This window comes from Charadrius vociferus, unplaced genomic scaffold, assembly GCF_000708025.1.
Source record: "Charadrius vociferus isolate BGI_N301 unplaced genomic scaffold, ASM70802v2 scaffold110, whole genome shotgun sequence".
NCBI classification, from domain to species: domain Eukaryota; kingdom Metazoa; phylum Chordata; class Aves; order Charadriiformes; family Charadriidae; genus Charadrius; species Charadrius vociferus.
In genome coordinates, this window is record NW_009646761.1 from 2,937,417 (window position 1) to 2,951,680 (window position 14,264).

The following is a 14,264-nucleotide window of genomic DNA, read 5'->3' on the forward strand; positions in this document are numbered from 1 at the left end:
GTTGGTTGGGGGGGGTGTTTTTTTTTGGTGTTGTTTTTTTTTTTTTTTTTTTTTTTTTTTTTCATTTTAACTTAGTTTTCTGCTGCTGGAGAGGGTTATGTGCTACTCCCTGTTTCTGTCCTCTTCTCCTGTTAAACAGGAGCTTCGTAAAACTCGGGGGTAGAGTGTAATTTGACTAGCATGTTATATGCTGTAAAGAGTGTATTTCTGTGCTATTTTTAGTAGTAAAATCTTAGCTCATAGGAAACAGCTACTGCTTTGTGAAATCGTGTTGTCTCTTCCCCCTCCTCCCTTTAATCCAGAGAGTTATGGATCTTTTAGCTGTCACTTAAAGCTTTGCAGTGTCTTTTGTATTTTCCTTGCTTTTCATGAAAATGCAATAAACTCATTGCTGAACTATACTGATGTTTTTAGTGAAGACTTTAAACTTATAGAAAGCCTTATTCCTTAGACTATGGAGTAGCTTCATTGAGGCAGTTGTGTTTTCTTCTCTATTACTTCTACAGGTTACATCAAATGAAAGAGGAGATCATTTAGAATAAGAACAAGCAGCATTATCATGCAGTGTTGTGTAACAGTTGAATGACACTATAAATAGTTTATATATGGGAAAAATGGTACAAAATACCTCTAATTGCTTACAATAGGAAGAACTTACAATTTTTTTTTTTTTCCTGAAAAGGAAAATATGTGTGGAGGTCTGCAAGTTCCAGTGGAGAAAAGAGGATCAACTTTCAGAAGACTTTTGCTGTGTGTACCCCTGAGGGTGTGGGATTATTTTCTTTCTAGAAATGTAACCCCATAACAATACTGTAAATAACTCCTCACATGTCTTCAGGGATCATGTAAAAGAGGTGGTTTATGTGGCCAGGACATTTTGAGAAGGGATGAAAGGGGAAAAAAGCGTGTGCTTTATCCAAGCTTTTTTTCCTCAGGAAATATGCATAGCAAACCAGTTTTGCTGTGAAGGTGTATGTGAGACAAGCTTCTTGAAAAGTGCAGAAAAGAGAAGTTTGAAAATTATTGGATCGAGTGATTTGGAATTAGCAGAGGGTTCGTGCTGCTTGAAGATTTTATTTTTGGTAGCCATATGCACATGTATGTGTCTCTATATATATGTATGTGTATACATATATATACATGTATGCACATATAGATGTGGAAGGCTTCTGCTCTTCCCACTAAATAGTGCTGAGACTTAGATGTCAGTCCTTTGGAGCCTCCCTCTGAAAGGCCTACTTTATCTCCTTCCTTCTAACATCTCAAGGCTGTGGTCTGACCGTGTCAGTGTAAACATAGAAATGGTACATTGGTGACACTTTAGTAGAACAAAATATTTTTTTATAGCTACCTAAGAGCACTTGTGACTTAAGTAATTGAAGTGATTTTTAACCCTTAATAGCTGTGTATCAGAGTCACCTTCAAGACATCAGTATATTGGAAAAGGTTTAATCAAACAAACTTGCATGGTAATTACTTTCATATATTTTTTATATTTTGCTAACATAGCCAAATAATATAATTGATATCTTCCAACTAATATGATTGGAGCTCTTACATTTTTTGCAAGGGCTACTAGCTAGTCAATTGTCCTTAACTTCTTTTGGCCATCTCATGTGGAAACCAATAAAGGACCTGAGAAAGGACAGTGGAAAAACACTGAGCTGGGCATTCGACTAATGTGTTTCTAATCTAATGCTTAGCACTTATATTTAGCTTTTATGCAGAACTGGTTCTGTTCAGAATATAACCAAAGTTTCATTTTGAGTGCTTTGCACTTCTGGAGCTGGGAGAAAATCTGATGTTGAAAGAAGGCTGTAGTTACAGAACAAGGATGAGATGGCTTTTGATACTTAATTTTTGTAACTCTTCTGTCTAAACTGTCCGACTGTCTAAAGTAATGTAGAAGAAAGTTAAAAATGCTATACATCATGAAATCAAGAGTAAACTGATACGGATTTTATCAATGTAGATCAGTTTTGAATGAAATGCGTGGGAAGTTTCTCTGTCATCTGTGGCCTCGTAAGTTATTACCTATGCAACCACTGTTTTAAGTCATCGAAGTTATCTGTACAGTGGCAGCTTCTTGCGCTCTTCTGTGATGTGATTTTTGGCATGCTGTTATTTCAGGGAAATGTGGTTTTCCCCTTGTTTATAAGCACAGAAGCATTAGGTTGACGGGATAGGAAGATTGCTATCATCTGCTATTAGGGAAGGGAGTTAAAATGGTAACCAATCTGGGGAGAGGAATGTAGCCCTAAATTTCTGGAGTTCAGTGATTGCTTCCAGTATGTAAACTAGAGGTTTTAGTCTTGACAAGCGGACCAAAGGTAGAGATCTCTGATTCTCTTCTTGGTCCCAGGGGCAGCTGTTTGTATTCTGTAGGCAAAGCATGCTGTGCTGTCTACTATGCAAAAATCTTAGTTCTGGAAGAAAAAGTTAGAAGTTCATCGAAGTTTACATTGAGTGAAAAAAAAATGAAGTTTTGTTTTGAAGCACTATTTGTGTGTTTTAATTTTCTTCGTTTTTTTGTCTGTCCATTTTTTGTGGTTCCTGCATGAGAGTTACAGTGCTGTGATCTATTTCACAGGCGCTAGCCTTGCTGGAGCTGTTTAACCTGCTGCTGTGACAAACTGTTCCAACTTTCTGCAGCTGCTAGGTCTTGATCACAGGCTGTTCCTTTTGAGCTCCTGTCTGTCCAACTGGTGCCAGCTCTGCTGCTTGAATATCTAAGTGGATAAGCTGGACTCAAATCTGGCTGAGAATACGTTTTTCCCACTCCTTGTTGAGTATTTTCTCATCTGGATGTATTCCCTGGTCTGGTTTACTATGTGACTATGCAAACTTTTGGGACTGGCAGAAGGGAGAAGGTACTTGGGCATAGAAATTTAGTGTTAAAAATGTAGCCTTAGGTGTATGGGCGTTCCCTTGTTTGTCATTTGTGTGCTGTGCTGGCAAATGTGGAAAATTGGATTTTTCTCTTCTTCCTCTTAGAATTGCCAGTGGTTCTTAAATCTGGTAAGAGTGAAAGAACTGTTATGTATAGTGCAGTGTACCTTACAGAACCTTGTACTACATCTTTGTTCGCAGTTGGCTTCAGGAGGATCTGCACAGTTGCAAGTGCTTGGCTGTTCAGCACTCTGAGAGAATACAAGGGAAGGGAAAATACTTCATTAGAGGAAAAAATAAGCCTAGAGGCATTATATTTGCTTTTCTGTTTACAAGATTTATACAGTAATGTACAAATGTACAGGTGCATTTTCAGCCTTATAGATTAAAATTCCTGCAGACATCTAAAGTTCCTGTATAATCAAAATATAGAAAAAATACACTTTCATGTTTATAATTACTCAGAAATGCTTGGAACTACTAGGAAATGCACTGCAAATTATTCTCATGGTGTCTTAAACTTGAATCTCAAAGTGTAGAGGCAAAAATCTTAGGATTGCTAGTGAAGGACAGAAGGAAGAGATAGAGTAGCATACTTATTTTTCACTAGCCATAAATTCTAGCTGTTACTACTGGGCATTACTTACTGTATTTTGTAGTAATGCTAAAATATACATTCCTTCTCACATTAGACTTCTTAAAGCAAATGTTGGTATATGATGCTTTTCCTGCCCGAAATCTGGAACTCTGCATCTCCACTTAAACACTGAGTCCTTTTTCTGCCTGGAAAACTCAGTATCAATGAGTTATTTACAAGATGACCAGTATGGCTGGGAAATTTCTTTCCGCAGTGACAGACACATAAACCTTTAAAAACACATGTAAGCCATCTCTAAATAACAAGTTAGTTTTCTATTTTGCCGTTGTGTGCTGTGTCCTTAAACCACCCAAAGAGTTTTCCTAGGGTTGCATTGGGTCCCTGGGAGGCAGGTTCTCTGCTAGGCCTCAAAGGTGTGTGTGTGTAAGTGTACCATTCTACAACTTAACTGTGTAGTTTGATTTATAAAGCTATTTTATAACTGTTACAGCTATTCAGGTGTGAGCTCAGTTTGGCTATTGTGCAATTAATAGATAAAACAGGATGCTTTTCCAAAATACAGTACTAACACCGTCTGTTTTTGAGGTTTCAGTAGAGGTGGGAAATTCCAAGCCAAACTCAGAAGTCCGGACTTGAGCTCTTGTGAGTGAATAGTCTGTGTTCTTGGGCTTTCCAGAGTCAAAAGCTTTATCAAATTGAAGTAACAAGTCATGACAAAAATAGGTTATACCTGATGACTCTACTACCCTTTCCTGGTTCTGCAAGATACAAAAAAGTCATTAGGTCAAACTGAGTTTTCTGTGGTCTGTTCTGAGGAAACTTTTATGTAAGGTGTAATACCTAGGGCATGTGTTTTTTGTTTTTTTGTGTTTTTTTTTTTTGTTGGGGGGTGTGTGGAATCAGTCAATTAAGAATCTAGCTTGAGGGTTAGATTGGCTTGGCTGGGTTGGTGGTTTGAGAGTTTAGCTTTTAATGGTTTTGGTTTAGCTTTTAATGAACCTACCTATAGAAGGAGCTTGGGATCCCAGGGGTAGGTGACACCTGTGTAGCTGTTGACTAGCAGTGTTCCATTGTGGCCCTAGTCATGCATTATTTAAAAATGTCTGTTTATTTTTAAGTGCTTTTTCAATTGCGTATACTGGCTGGGAGCAGACTGCTAAAGAAACTTTTCTTGAAGTGGATTCTAGATTAAGTAAGCTCTTAAACCTTAGTGTATATTGGTACAGATACATACAAAACCCCACAACCCATTTTTTTCCAAAACTGAATTAGAGTTGGAATTTCACATCTGAGTTGAGCAATATGCTTGATTTGTTTTAGGAATTTATCCCACATGTATTCAATTCAGGGCTGAACCTGGTTCTCTAAGTGATTCTAGTGCGTGTGGGAGGAGGTAGTTAAGTTTTTAAACATAGATGCCTAATTAGGTTAGACTATTACAAAATTTTTATGTGAAATCTGTCCAATTCTGTAGTGTAAAAACAGCTGAGTGTGGTTTAATGCTTTTCCAGTTTTTTAATTGCTTGGTAACTTTACTCTTTCCGTATAAAAAGCTTGAATGGGGCTTTTTTCAAGACAGCACATGGCTAAGATTCTGAAACTTAATGCTGACTAATTTTCCCATCATAGCCTTTCTTTCCAGTTTCCATCTGTGGCACAACTTTTCTGGTTTCTCATATGCATTCAAAACTAGCTTTGTGTAAAAGGTGTTTACAAGAAAGTTCAGAAGTTTTTCCACCTTCCCCCTCCGCCCAGCTAACTGCAAGTATTTAGATTAGCCCCACTGACCCTTAACAAGCACTTTCTTCAATGAATAATATTAACTTGGTGAAGTTTTTTTTGGTGTGTCCTATATGACCTTCTTCAGATTATTTATGGTCCCACAAGGACTTCTGTCAATAGTGTTTGAGAGGAGAGGGACTCAATTGGCTTAATTGCACGTACTCTAGAGCAGGAGGGTATACTCTGCTTCTGCTATAGCCATCCTTGCTGCTCCCTCCAACGGGATCCAGATCACAATACAGTCACTGAAGTTGTAACAGTCCTGCTGTAGACATGGAATAGTGACCAGCTGGTAAGAGTGGTAGTAGCTGGCAGAATTCAGTGCTTAACTGTATCTTCCCTCGTTAATACCTGAAACAGCTTGTGTGGTCACATCCTCAGAGGAAGAATAATATAACTCTGCGAAAAAAAGAAATCCAAACATCTGATGGTTTTAATTCTAGCAAATCAGATAACTTGCATTTCAGGTTGTTATTCTGGATTGTATTTTTGGAGAGTGAAGTGAAAAAATGACAAGAAGGAAAAAAAAAACCACCCCAAACCAAAATACTCAGTTGGAGGGAACCCAGCATGTGAAACAGGGTGGGACAGTTGCTTTCCACTGACTTTTTAGTTCTGGAATAATTCAGATAATCTGGATTACCTGGGACAGTATATGCTATACCTGCCACTAGTGACTGGCTTCTAAATGGTTTGTGAAGCTGTAGCAGCTTTCTACTCAGGAAGCTTGGTCTGAGCTGGCATGAGGTGGTGTGCTCTAAGGCTTCCTTTAGTTTTGTATTACAGGACTTGTACTGAAATGCGTAGCTTTTACTTTATAAGATTATATAGTATCAGCTGAGTTATAAATGTGATGCACCTCTCAATCCTGGGCTGGTTGCTGCTTTCTGTGATGCAACATGAAAACTATAATCAAATTAGATCAGGCTAGAGGGCTGCGTAGGCAATGTTCTCATTCCAGGTACTGCCAGCCACTGGTACTTCAGAGTCAGTATGAGCTTACAGTAAACTGAGGATAATTGAAAAATTGATAAAATTCTATGTTTACTACTGTTGAAGGGGCAGCTGAATTCTTCAATTAACCTGTTTATATGGATGTATACTTCCTTATTTTTTTTTGGTTGCCCTTCTAGTGTAGTCTGTCTTCATTTTTTTTTTTAATCTTCTCACAGGAGAGCCTTTACTTTCTACTTAGATTTCTGCAACTTCTGAAAACAATCCTTTCAGACAGAATTCACTGGTTCTCAGTTCTGGCAGTTGTCCAGTCATTGCTGTTTTGTGCTTCCTACTAGAAAATATTCCGTATTAAGGCTTTTTACAGTCTTGTTCCAGCCAGGTGAGCAAGTGTAGCTCTGACAGAGCTGTCTGTATTGATGCAACTTTGGTGTAGGATCATTTATCTGTCTGACTGTTTTTGTTTATGGTTAACTGTAACTGCCATTATGTTGTAAATTGACTTGCTTGAGAAATACACGTCTGAATCTCCTTCTTGATACACTTGCAAATCTGTTGTATCATCTATCCTGTTCTCTTTGAAATAGCACATGTATGCTGCTTTTCCTGACATATGCAAAATTGTTAAACTATAGAAGCTGTCTTTGTAGAAGATGGTTCAGGGCAGAGGTCTTGGAGAAAAAGTCCTCTCTTCCTCAGATCACTGTCAGGGGTTGTGGTAGGGAAGACTGGGAACTGAACAAGCATCTAAAGTCTGTTCTACTTTTGCTCTCCATGCTGGCCCAGTCCATTACCTGCTCTATTCCTAACAGCTCCCTAGCAGTGAAGGGCTCTCCTCATTGCCGGTGTGTACAGGCACATACATGCTCTTCGGAGATCTTGGTAGGGATTTCTTGGAACAAGCAGGAAAGAAGATGGTGTAGGGGAGAGTTTATGAAAAATGATTTATACCTAAGCTAATGACTTTGTGTCTAGAGCTTCTGAATTGTTTTTGGTTACTGTTTGTTGGGTGTGTCCTTGGGGGAGGGCAGATCTTTCTAAGCTCTCATTTACTTGGTGGGGGAATAGAAGGACATGGAAGAGTTTCCTCAAGATGTCAGTATATGAACTGTTTTTGTCTTACTGGAATACTGTAGCAAGACAAAAACATGTAACTCCCTCTTTCTTCCTTAGGGTGAAACACTGTGTTCAAGGTGGTGCCTTGTAACTTCACATAAACTGTATTCGTCTGTGTATGATCCAAATGAAAAGGTAAGCAGTATGGTGTGTGTTTTCTCTTTAACATTTTACTGTACCACTGACATTTGGCTTTTCGAGCTGTCCTTTCCCCTGTGCTGCTACTAACAGTGGTAGTTCTAGTATAACCCATGTACAGTCACTGGTTTAATGGCATGTTTTTCTTCCTTTTTCTAAACCAAAGAGGAAGTTGCTTTTGCGGAATACGTGTCAAGATTGGACACTGCTTCAAGTGCATACCTTAAAAGGTTGGATAGGTGATTGTGAGCTTGGGAAAGTTACATACTGGCCAGAACACGTTACAATTATGAAACAACTATTAATATTTTGCATGATGTGGGAGGTATAGGCCTGTTAAAACATCTGGGAGCTAGACTAGCCAAAAGCTTTTCATAGAAATAAAAGTATGCAATAGTGGCAGCATGATTGTTAGATGATCTGACACGGGGGTGGGAACTTTAAAGCTTGGAAAAAGATGGGCCTTTAAGGCCTGCAGAGAATAGTAAATCCTCGTCTTGGGACTTGTGCAGTAGCAATCTGAATTTACAGTTACGAGCCAAGAAAAAGTTTTCTTATGGGAGATAGACTTGGCATGGCCTCTAAAGTAACACACTTGGAAAAATAATGTGGCTGAAGGTATGCTAGTATTGAAGGGCAAGAGTGCTGACAAATCAGGATTCATAGGCTTGCCTTTATATACCAGTGTAGAAGCAATTAACCAGGAGTGAACCAATATCAGAACCCAGGGGAAAACAGTATGTTCCTAGAACTATGGCTTAAAAAGAAGTCTTCTGAAGAAATATGTATTATTAAGATTCTTGCTTAATCAAGATCCCCTTCCTTTTCTAAAGGCGTAGTTGTGTTTAGACAATGTAACTGGGTGTTTGGTTTCTCTTAACTAGGAGCTATGTCATTCCCACTGGGGGCTACTACAGATAGTTTAAGCTTTTCTACTTTTTACATTCGGGGCCCCTTCTGCTGTCTTTGTAATGACAAGGCTTTCATATGAAACCTTTTTAAGCTAATTAGTTGAAGTCACTTACAGAAATGCTGCATGTAACTTCAAAGTAGCATGTGATTTCTTTTTTTTATGTGCTGGACTTGAGACTTGTGTTTAACAGCAGGAGGAAGAATCCAGTCTCTTCCTGGTAGTGTCTTTATTGCAGAATTAGAAAATTAAGAAAATTAAAATGAATGTCAAATATTCTCAACATCTTGATACTGAGAGTATTGTATTGCAATGTGACCATACTTGATTAATAAAACAACTTCATCAGCATAGTTCTTCATATATATTTGAGTCGCTAAACTTTTCAATGCCAAGTATTTGGGAGCTTTTTTATTTATCCTCAGGTCTGTATGCCTAAAAAGCTTCAGGTACTTTGAATACTGAAATTTAGATTCATGAACAATTTATGTGAGCATGTTGGAAAACTTTCGGTTTCTTCACTGGGTTTTAAACGAGGTTCCCAGCTAAAAAAGTCCTCTAAACAAATTGCTAACTCCCGTCTTGTTCTTACAGTATTTGTACCTCTGATAATTAAATTTGCTTAAGGATGTTTAAGATCTGTCTTTTGAGTGGGGTGTGGGTGTGCCTGCATACTAGGCAGTGGTATGCATTTCTCAGCAGATCTGGCTGAATTTACCATATAAGTTTGCTGCAGTTGTACCTGGAAGGTTTTATCACTTAATTTCTGTATGTTGTTTTCACATGGTAGTATTTTTAGGCTGGTCATGTGATGCCAGCTCAGCCCTGACTTTGAAAAAGTAAATTTGGTCAAGGGCACCTTGAGTGTGCCTGTTTGGAGTGGGGGAGCAAACAATATATACCCTAGTCTGTCTGTAGCCTTTCCTGTTGGGGTTTTGCTGTGTTCCTTCCTCTCCTCTTACATCTGCCTTCCCCTGCCCGAATTAACTAATTGACTGTGGTGGTAACAAAGAGTTTCATTCTTGCAGTGGCAATACTTCCTCTCCCCCCAGTCTGTATGAAAAACAGCTGTTTGGTATAGGGGCGGGAGAATAGCTACTGAATGTCTTGGGGTATAGTTTGATAAACCTAATCTGGTATAACTGCAGGCTGCCCCTGAAGGGGAGAGTCCTGCTGGTTCCCTATCCTGTTTTTTGATTTGGAGCGTGGGAGGCAGAGTAGGACTGTTCGATTAGTGTGTTGAACTGATGTGTCCTGAAGCTGCATCCCCGCTAGGTCTAATGCATGGAAAGCAGTGGGGGTAAGTATAAAGCAAGATTGTCCCTTTCGGTGGCAGCCTGCATTTATAACCAAGCAGGTGCAGTATCAAAGTGGACCTGTATATTTAGAAGCAAGGCCAGTGACAGCAATAACCCTTACTCCCAGCAATGAGACTCTTATGCTGAGCGACTCTGCTCCTCCACCACTCTTTCTTAATGGGAAGCTTTTGTCTAGGGTGTAAGGCTTACTGACTTTCTACAGCTTGTTATCCCCTTCTTACAGGCATGATAGGAGTATTGAAGGTATATTTACAGCATTAAGTGCACTCCACTGTGAAAGGTGACAGTGAATTTCAGGGATGTACTAAGTTTGATCTTCTGTTCTGTTGCTACTTAATATTGAGTGTGTAACAGTGTCATGGCAATGCAGGATTTTGCCAGGCTCAGCTACAAGGAGGGGCCAGGCTGGTATAACTTGCCAAGCATGCCTGTACAGGGTGGAAATGTTTCTCTCTTAACGTTTCTCTCTTAACCTTCATGCCCATACCTCTTCTCCTTATGAGTGGAATGCCTTTTAAAGGTCTCCCATGACAGATGAGTATTGTATTCCAGGTCATCTCTACTGGTTAGAGACACTGACCACAGGTACCTTCCAGCATTCTCCTAGTAGAGGTAAAATCAGCTAGGTTTAGGTTTTATATAGACGCTTTCCCACAGCAGGTTTGGGAGCTTTCATGGGTATAACAGTGATGGTAACTTTGAACAGGAGGATGGTAACGTCAGCATGGGCATTTGCTCTGTGTCTAGCAGATCTTAAAATATGATCTGTGGAGTCCTTCCCTTTGTGTAGTTTTAAAAAGAGACCAGGGAAATATGGTAAGTATGCCTTCTTTGAATATCTTCTATGCATTAAAAAACATGTGAGTTAGGCATGCTTGTTGGTGTATGTTTGGCAGTGCTTATGAATGTCTCTTCCCTGGACTTGGCTGTCTCCTAGAGCCCCTGTAGAATTGTAGTTTCTGCACAATGTGTGATAAGGAGATCCAGGGAATGCTAGCGTGAATAGTCAACAGCTTTTTCTTCTGAACCTGTATATGTGCTAGTAGATCTAGGATAGCATACATTTATATCACTTTTAAATCAGCAGAACACTTTTAAAAGTAGGTGATCTCAGAGTTACAAGCTCATGGGTGAACCGGGGTTGAAGTGGAAGATAAAAGAATGTGTGTTTCTGGAGGGGGGAAAAACTTGTGTTTTGTTCATCTCAGGATCCTTATTGTTCTTTTCAGACTTTTGAAAAACTCCTTATTGCCAACAGAGGAGAGATTGCATGCCGAGTAAGTATGTAATCTTTTAAGTTTTTTCTTTTTGTAGTTAATTATTAAACTACTGGTATTTTAAATATTGATAATTGTCACTTCTTGTATGGTAGGTCATCAAAACATGTAAGAAGATGGGGATTAAAACAGTTGCAATACACAGTGATGTCGATGCCAATGCTGTAAGTACTACTTGAATTCAAATGGTAGATGGGATACTTAGTAATTCAACAAGACTTGCAACTGTTGTGCAGAGTTGTTGGTTACCATGGTGGACATGTTGGCAATTCTGCAGTATCTTTATATATGTCCTTTTCCTCCATGTGCTTGAAAGGAGGGAGATAGCAAGGGGGAAGGAGGATTGCACAAGTATTTAGCATGTCTTGCGTGAACTTTTCTGTGTTTTGCTTGTGTAAATGTTACCTTGCTCTTTCCCTGGATTAAGCTAGACAGTAACACCTGATAGATATGGGCACCAAGGGTAAGAGTGGCAGTGAAACCTAAATTTTGTTTTGCTAATGTACACAAAATGATAGTGGATGAGGGAAAGGCTGTGGATGTTGTCTAACTAGACTTTAGTAAAGCCTTTTACACAGTTTCCCACATCATTTTTCTGGAGGAATTGGCTGCTCATGGCTTCGATGGGTGTACTCTTCAGGTAAAAAACTGGCTGGATGGCCAAGGCCTGAAGAGTTGTGGTGAATCGAGTTAAATCCAGTTGGCGGCTAGTCACAAGTGGTGTTCCCTAGGGCTCAGTATTGGGGCCAGTTCTGTTTAACATCTCTAGCAATGATCTGGATGAGGGCATTGAGTGTACCATCAGTAAGCTTGCAAATGACACTAAGCTGGGTGGGAGTGTTGATCTGCTTGAGGGTAGGATGGCTCTACAGAGGGTTCTGGACAGATTAGTTTGATGGGCTGAGGCCAATGGTATGAAGTTCAGCAAGGCCAAGTGCCAGGTCTTGCACTTGGATCACAACAACCCCATGTAGTGCTCCAGGCTTGGGGAAGAGTGTCTGGAAAGCTGCCCAGAGGAAAAAAGACCTGGGGGTGTTGGTTGACTGCTGGATGAAAACGAGCCACCAGTGTGCACAGGTGGCCAAGAAGGCCAATAGCAATCTGGCCTGTATCAGGAATAGTGTGGCCACCAAGACTATGGAAGTGATTGTTCCCCTGTACTTGCTACTGGTGAGGCTGCACCTCAAGTACTGTGTTCAGTTTTGGGTCTGTCACTACAGGAGGAACATTGAGGTGCTTGAACGTGTCCAAGGAAGGGCAACGAAGCTAGTGAAGGGTTTGGAGAAGAAGCCTTATGAGGAGCAGCTGAGGGAGCTGGGGTTGTTTAGTCTGGAGAAAAGGAGGCTGAGGGGAGACCTTATTGTGCTCTACGACTACCTGAAAGGAGGCAGTAGTGAGGTGGGGGTTGGTCTTTTCTCCCAAGTAACAGGTGATAGGACTAGAGGAAACGGCCTCAAATTGCACCAGGGGAGGTTTAGATTGGATATTAGGAAAAAATTTCTTCGCTGATGGGATTATCAAGCATTGGAACAGGCTGCCCAGGGAAGTGGTTGAGTCACCATCACTGGAGGTATTCAAAAGATGTGTAGCATGGTGCAGAGGGACATGGTTTAGTGGTGGTATTGGCAGTGCTAGGCTAATGGTTGGACTCGGTCTTAAAGGTCTCTTCCAACCTAAACAATTCTATGAAAAAATGCAATGAAAAGTAGATCTTAGGAGATGGTATAGGATTTGGTAGAAATTGTTCCTGTGCCTGGTAAATCCAACTCATTGCTTCCCACTTCCCAGAGGAATGCCCTTTCCTACCAGATGTGCTGAACAGGCCTACTGGAGCTGTTCCATTTGATGGGGATATTGAGATGCCCTGAATATTCAGCAGCATGGCAGGAAAGTGGTAAAATGGCTGTCTAGACAAGGAAGGTACTTGTCTAGCTACTTGCTCGTTTTCAGTGTAGTGTCTTCTTTATTTTAGAAATATTTTAAGTCACTCAAAGCAGGAATAGGGAAGATAATTTTCTTTGTGATATGCAAGTATAACTACACTTGCTGTTATATCTTTGTTGACTAGAGATAGCATCATATTATTCCTTGCTTGCAAGAACTGCTACTGGAGAAAGGACTGGCAGCTGCCTATGTGTCCCAGGATAGTTTGTTGAAATTTGGAAGGGAGCTAGAACCCTGTGTCAGACTAGCTAACAGGAAAAAAAAATGTGTATTTTATGCAGGACAGGACTTGTGAATATAGGTGGCAGGTTGCTCAGTGATGGAAAACTGAAGCATGGTTGATAGATTCTGTGAAAGTAGTTAGAACTTAGGTGTTTTCAGAGTTAAGTGAAAGGTGAGAACTGTTGGGAGTTTTGGACTTTGACAGTGCTTTTGTCTGAGGCCTTCTGTGGTTCTATTCCTACATGACCATCTCAATTCATATAAATAGGCTGTAGGTAGAGCAAGGTACTAAAACTGAATTTTCCCAGACAGTTCAAATGCCCTATGGTTGGATTTCTATGCCAAGTAATTATTTATTTCTTTGAGGTGAATGAAGGGTGTACTTGGTTTGGATTTTAACTGGTAGCCATAACTGGGAGAGTATAGTAGCTTGTGGATGCTCAGTGGACTGTGAAATGAATTCTTAATAGATGGGTGTCAGACATCATGATAAATTTGAATTCTTTTGGAAGCCAAGGGTTAAGTGGATATGAATACAAACTACTTTGTATGATCTATGGTCCTTCTGGTAAAACTGAAGCATGCTGATGGATACTTGTATTCCATCTTATGTATATGGTATCTGCTATTAGGATAAATGGATTCACTGTTTAGCATCACTGCACGGCCTTGTTCACCTGCATGAATTAATTCTGAAAATAGACTAAAAAAGCTGTTTAAAAAACCAAACATATTCATTTATCAGTCCATAATAGACTTGAGAAAATGAGTTGGTCTTTTCTCCAGTGTGTCTGGATGGCTTTGGTTGTTGTGTGGATTCTGCTATGAGCTGGAGACTATGAAAAAATCTGGAAGTAGTAAGTTAAAAAAAAGAAGGTGATTGAAGAACATAATGAGAGAATAAGAATGGAAAAAGTACAGGAAAAGACAGGGAAAAAGTACAACTCATGACCTTAGGGAAGGAGGTACAAATAGTGCATTACAAAGAAGTTGAAAATATGTCTACTCTGCTTCAATCTACAATGCTGTCTTCAAATAAGGTCTTTAATTTGTAATAGTTCATAAAAGATAAGAAATCCACGTTCAAATCTCAGAAATGCATTAACATACTCAAA

General features: G+C 39.7%; 1 protein-coding gene across 1 annotated transcript in view; it reads left to right on the forward strand.

Moving 5' to 3' along the window:
• The window catches only part of PCCA (propionyl CoA carboxylase, alpha polypeptide), a 306,936-nt gene that overhangs the window by 6,931 nt on the left and 285,741 nt on the right, over positions 1-14,264 (forward strand). Inside the window, exons 2-4 of the mRNA XM_009892045.1 lie at positions 7,397-7,474; positions 10,936-10,983; positions 11,079-11,147. Of these exons, the coding sequence (XP_009890347.1) occupies positions 7,397-7,474; positions 10,936-10,983; positions 11,079-11,147 (195 nt within the window). The remainder of the gene's footprint in view (positions 1-7,396; positions 7,475-10,935; positions 10,984-11,078; positions 11,148-14,264) is intronic.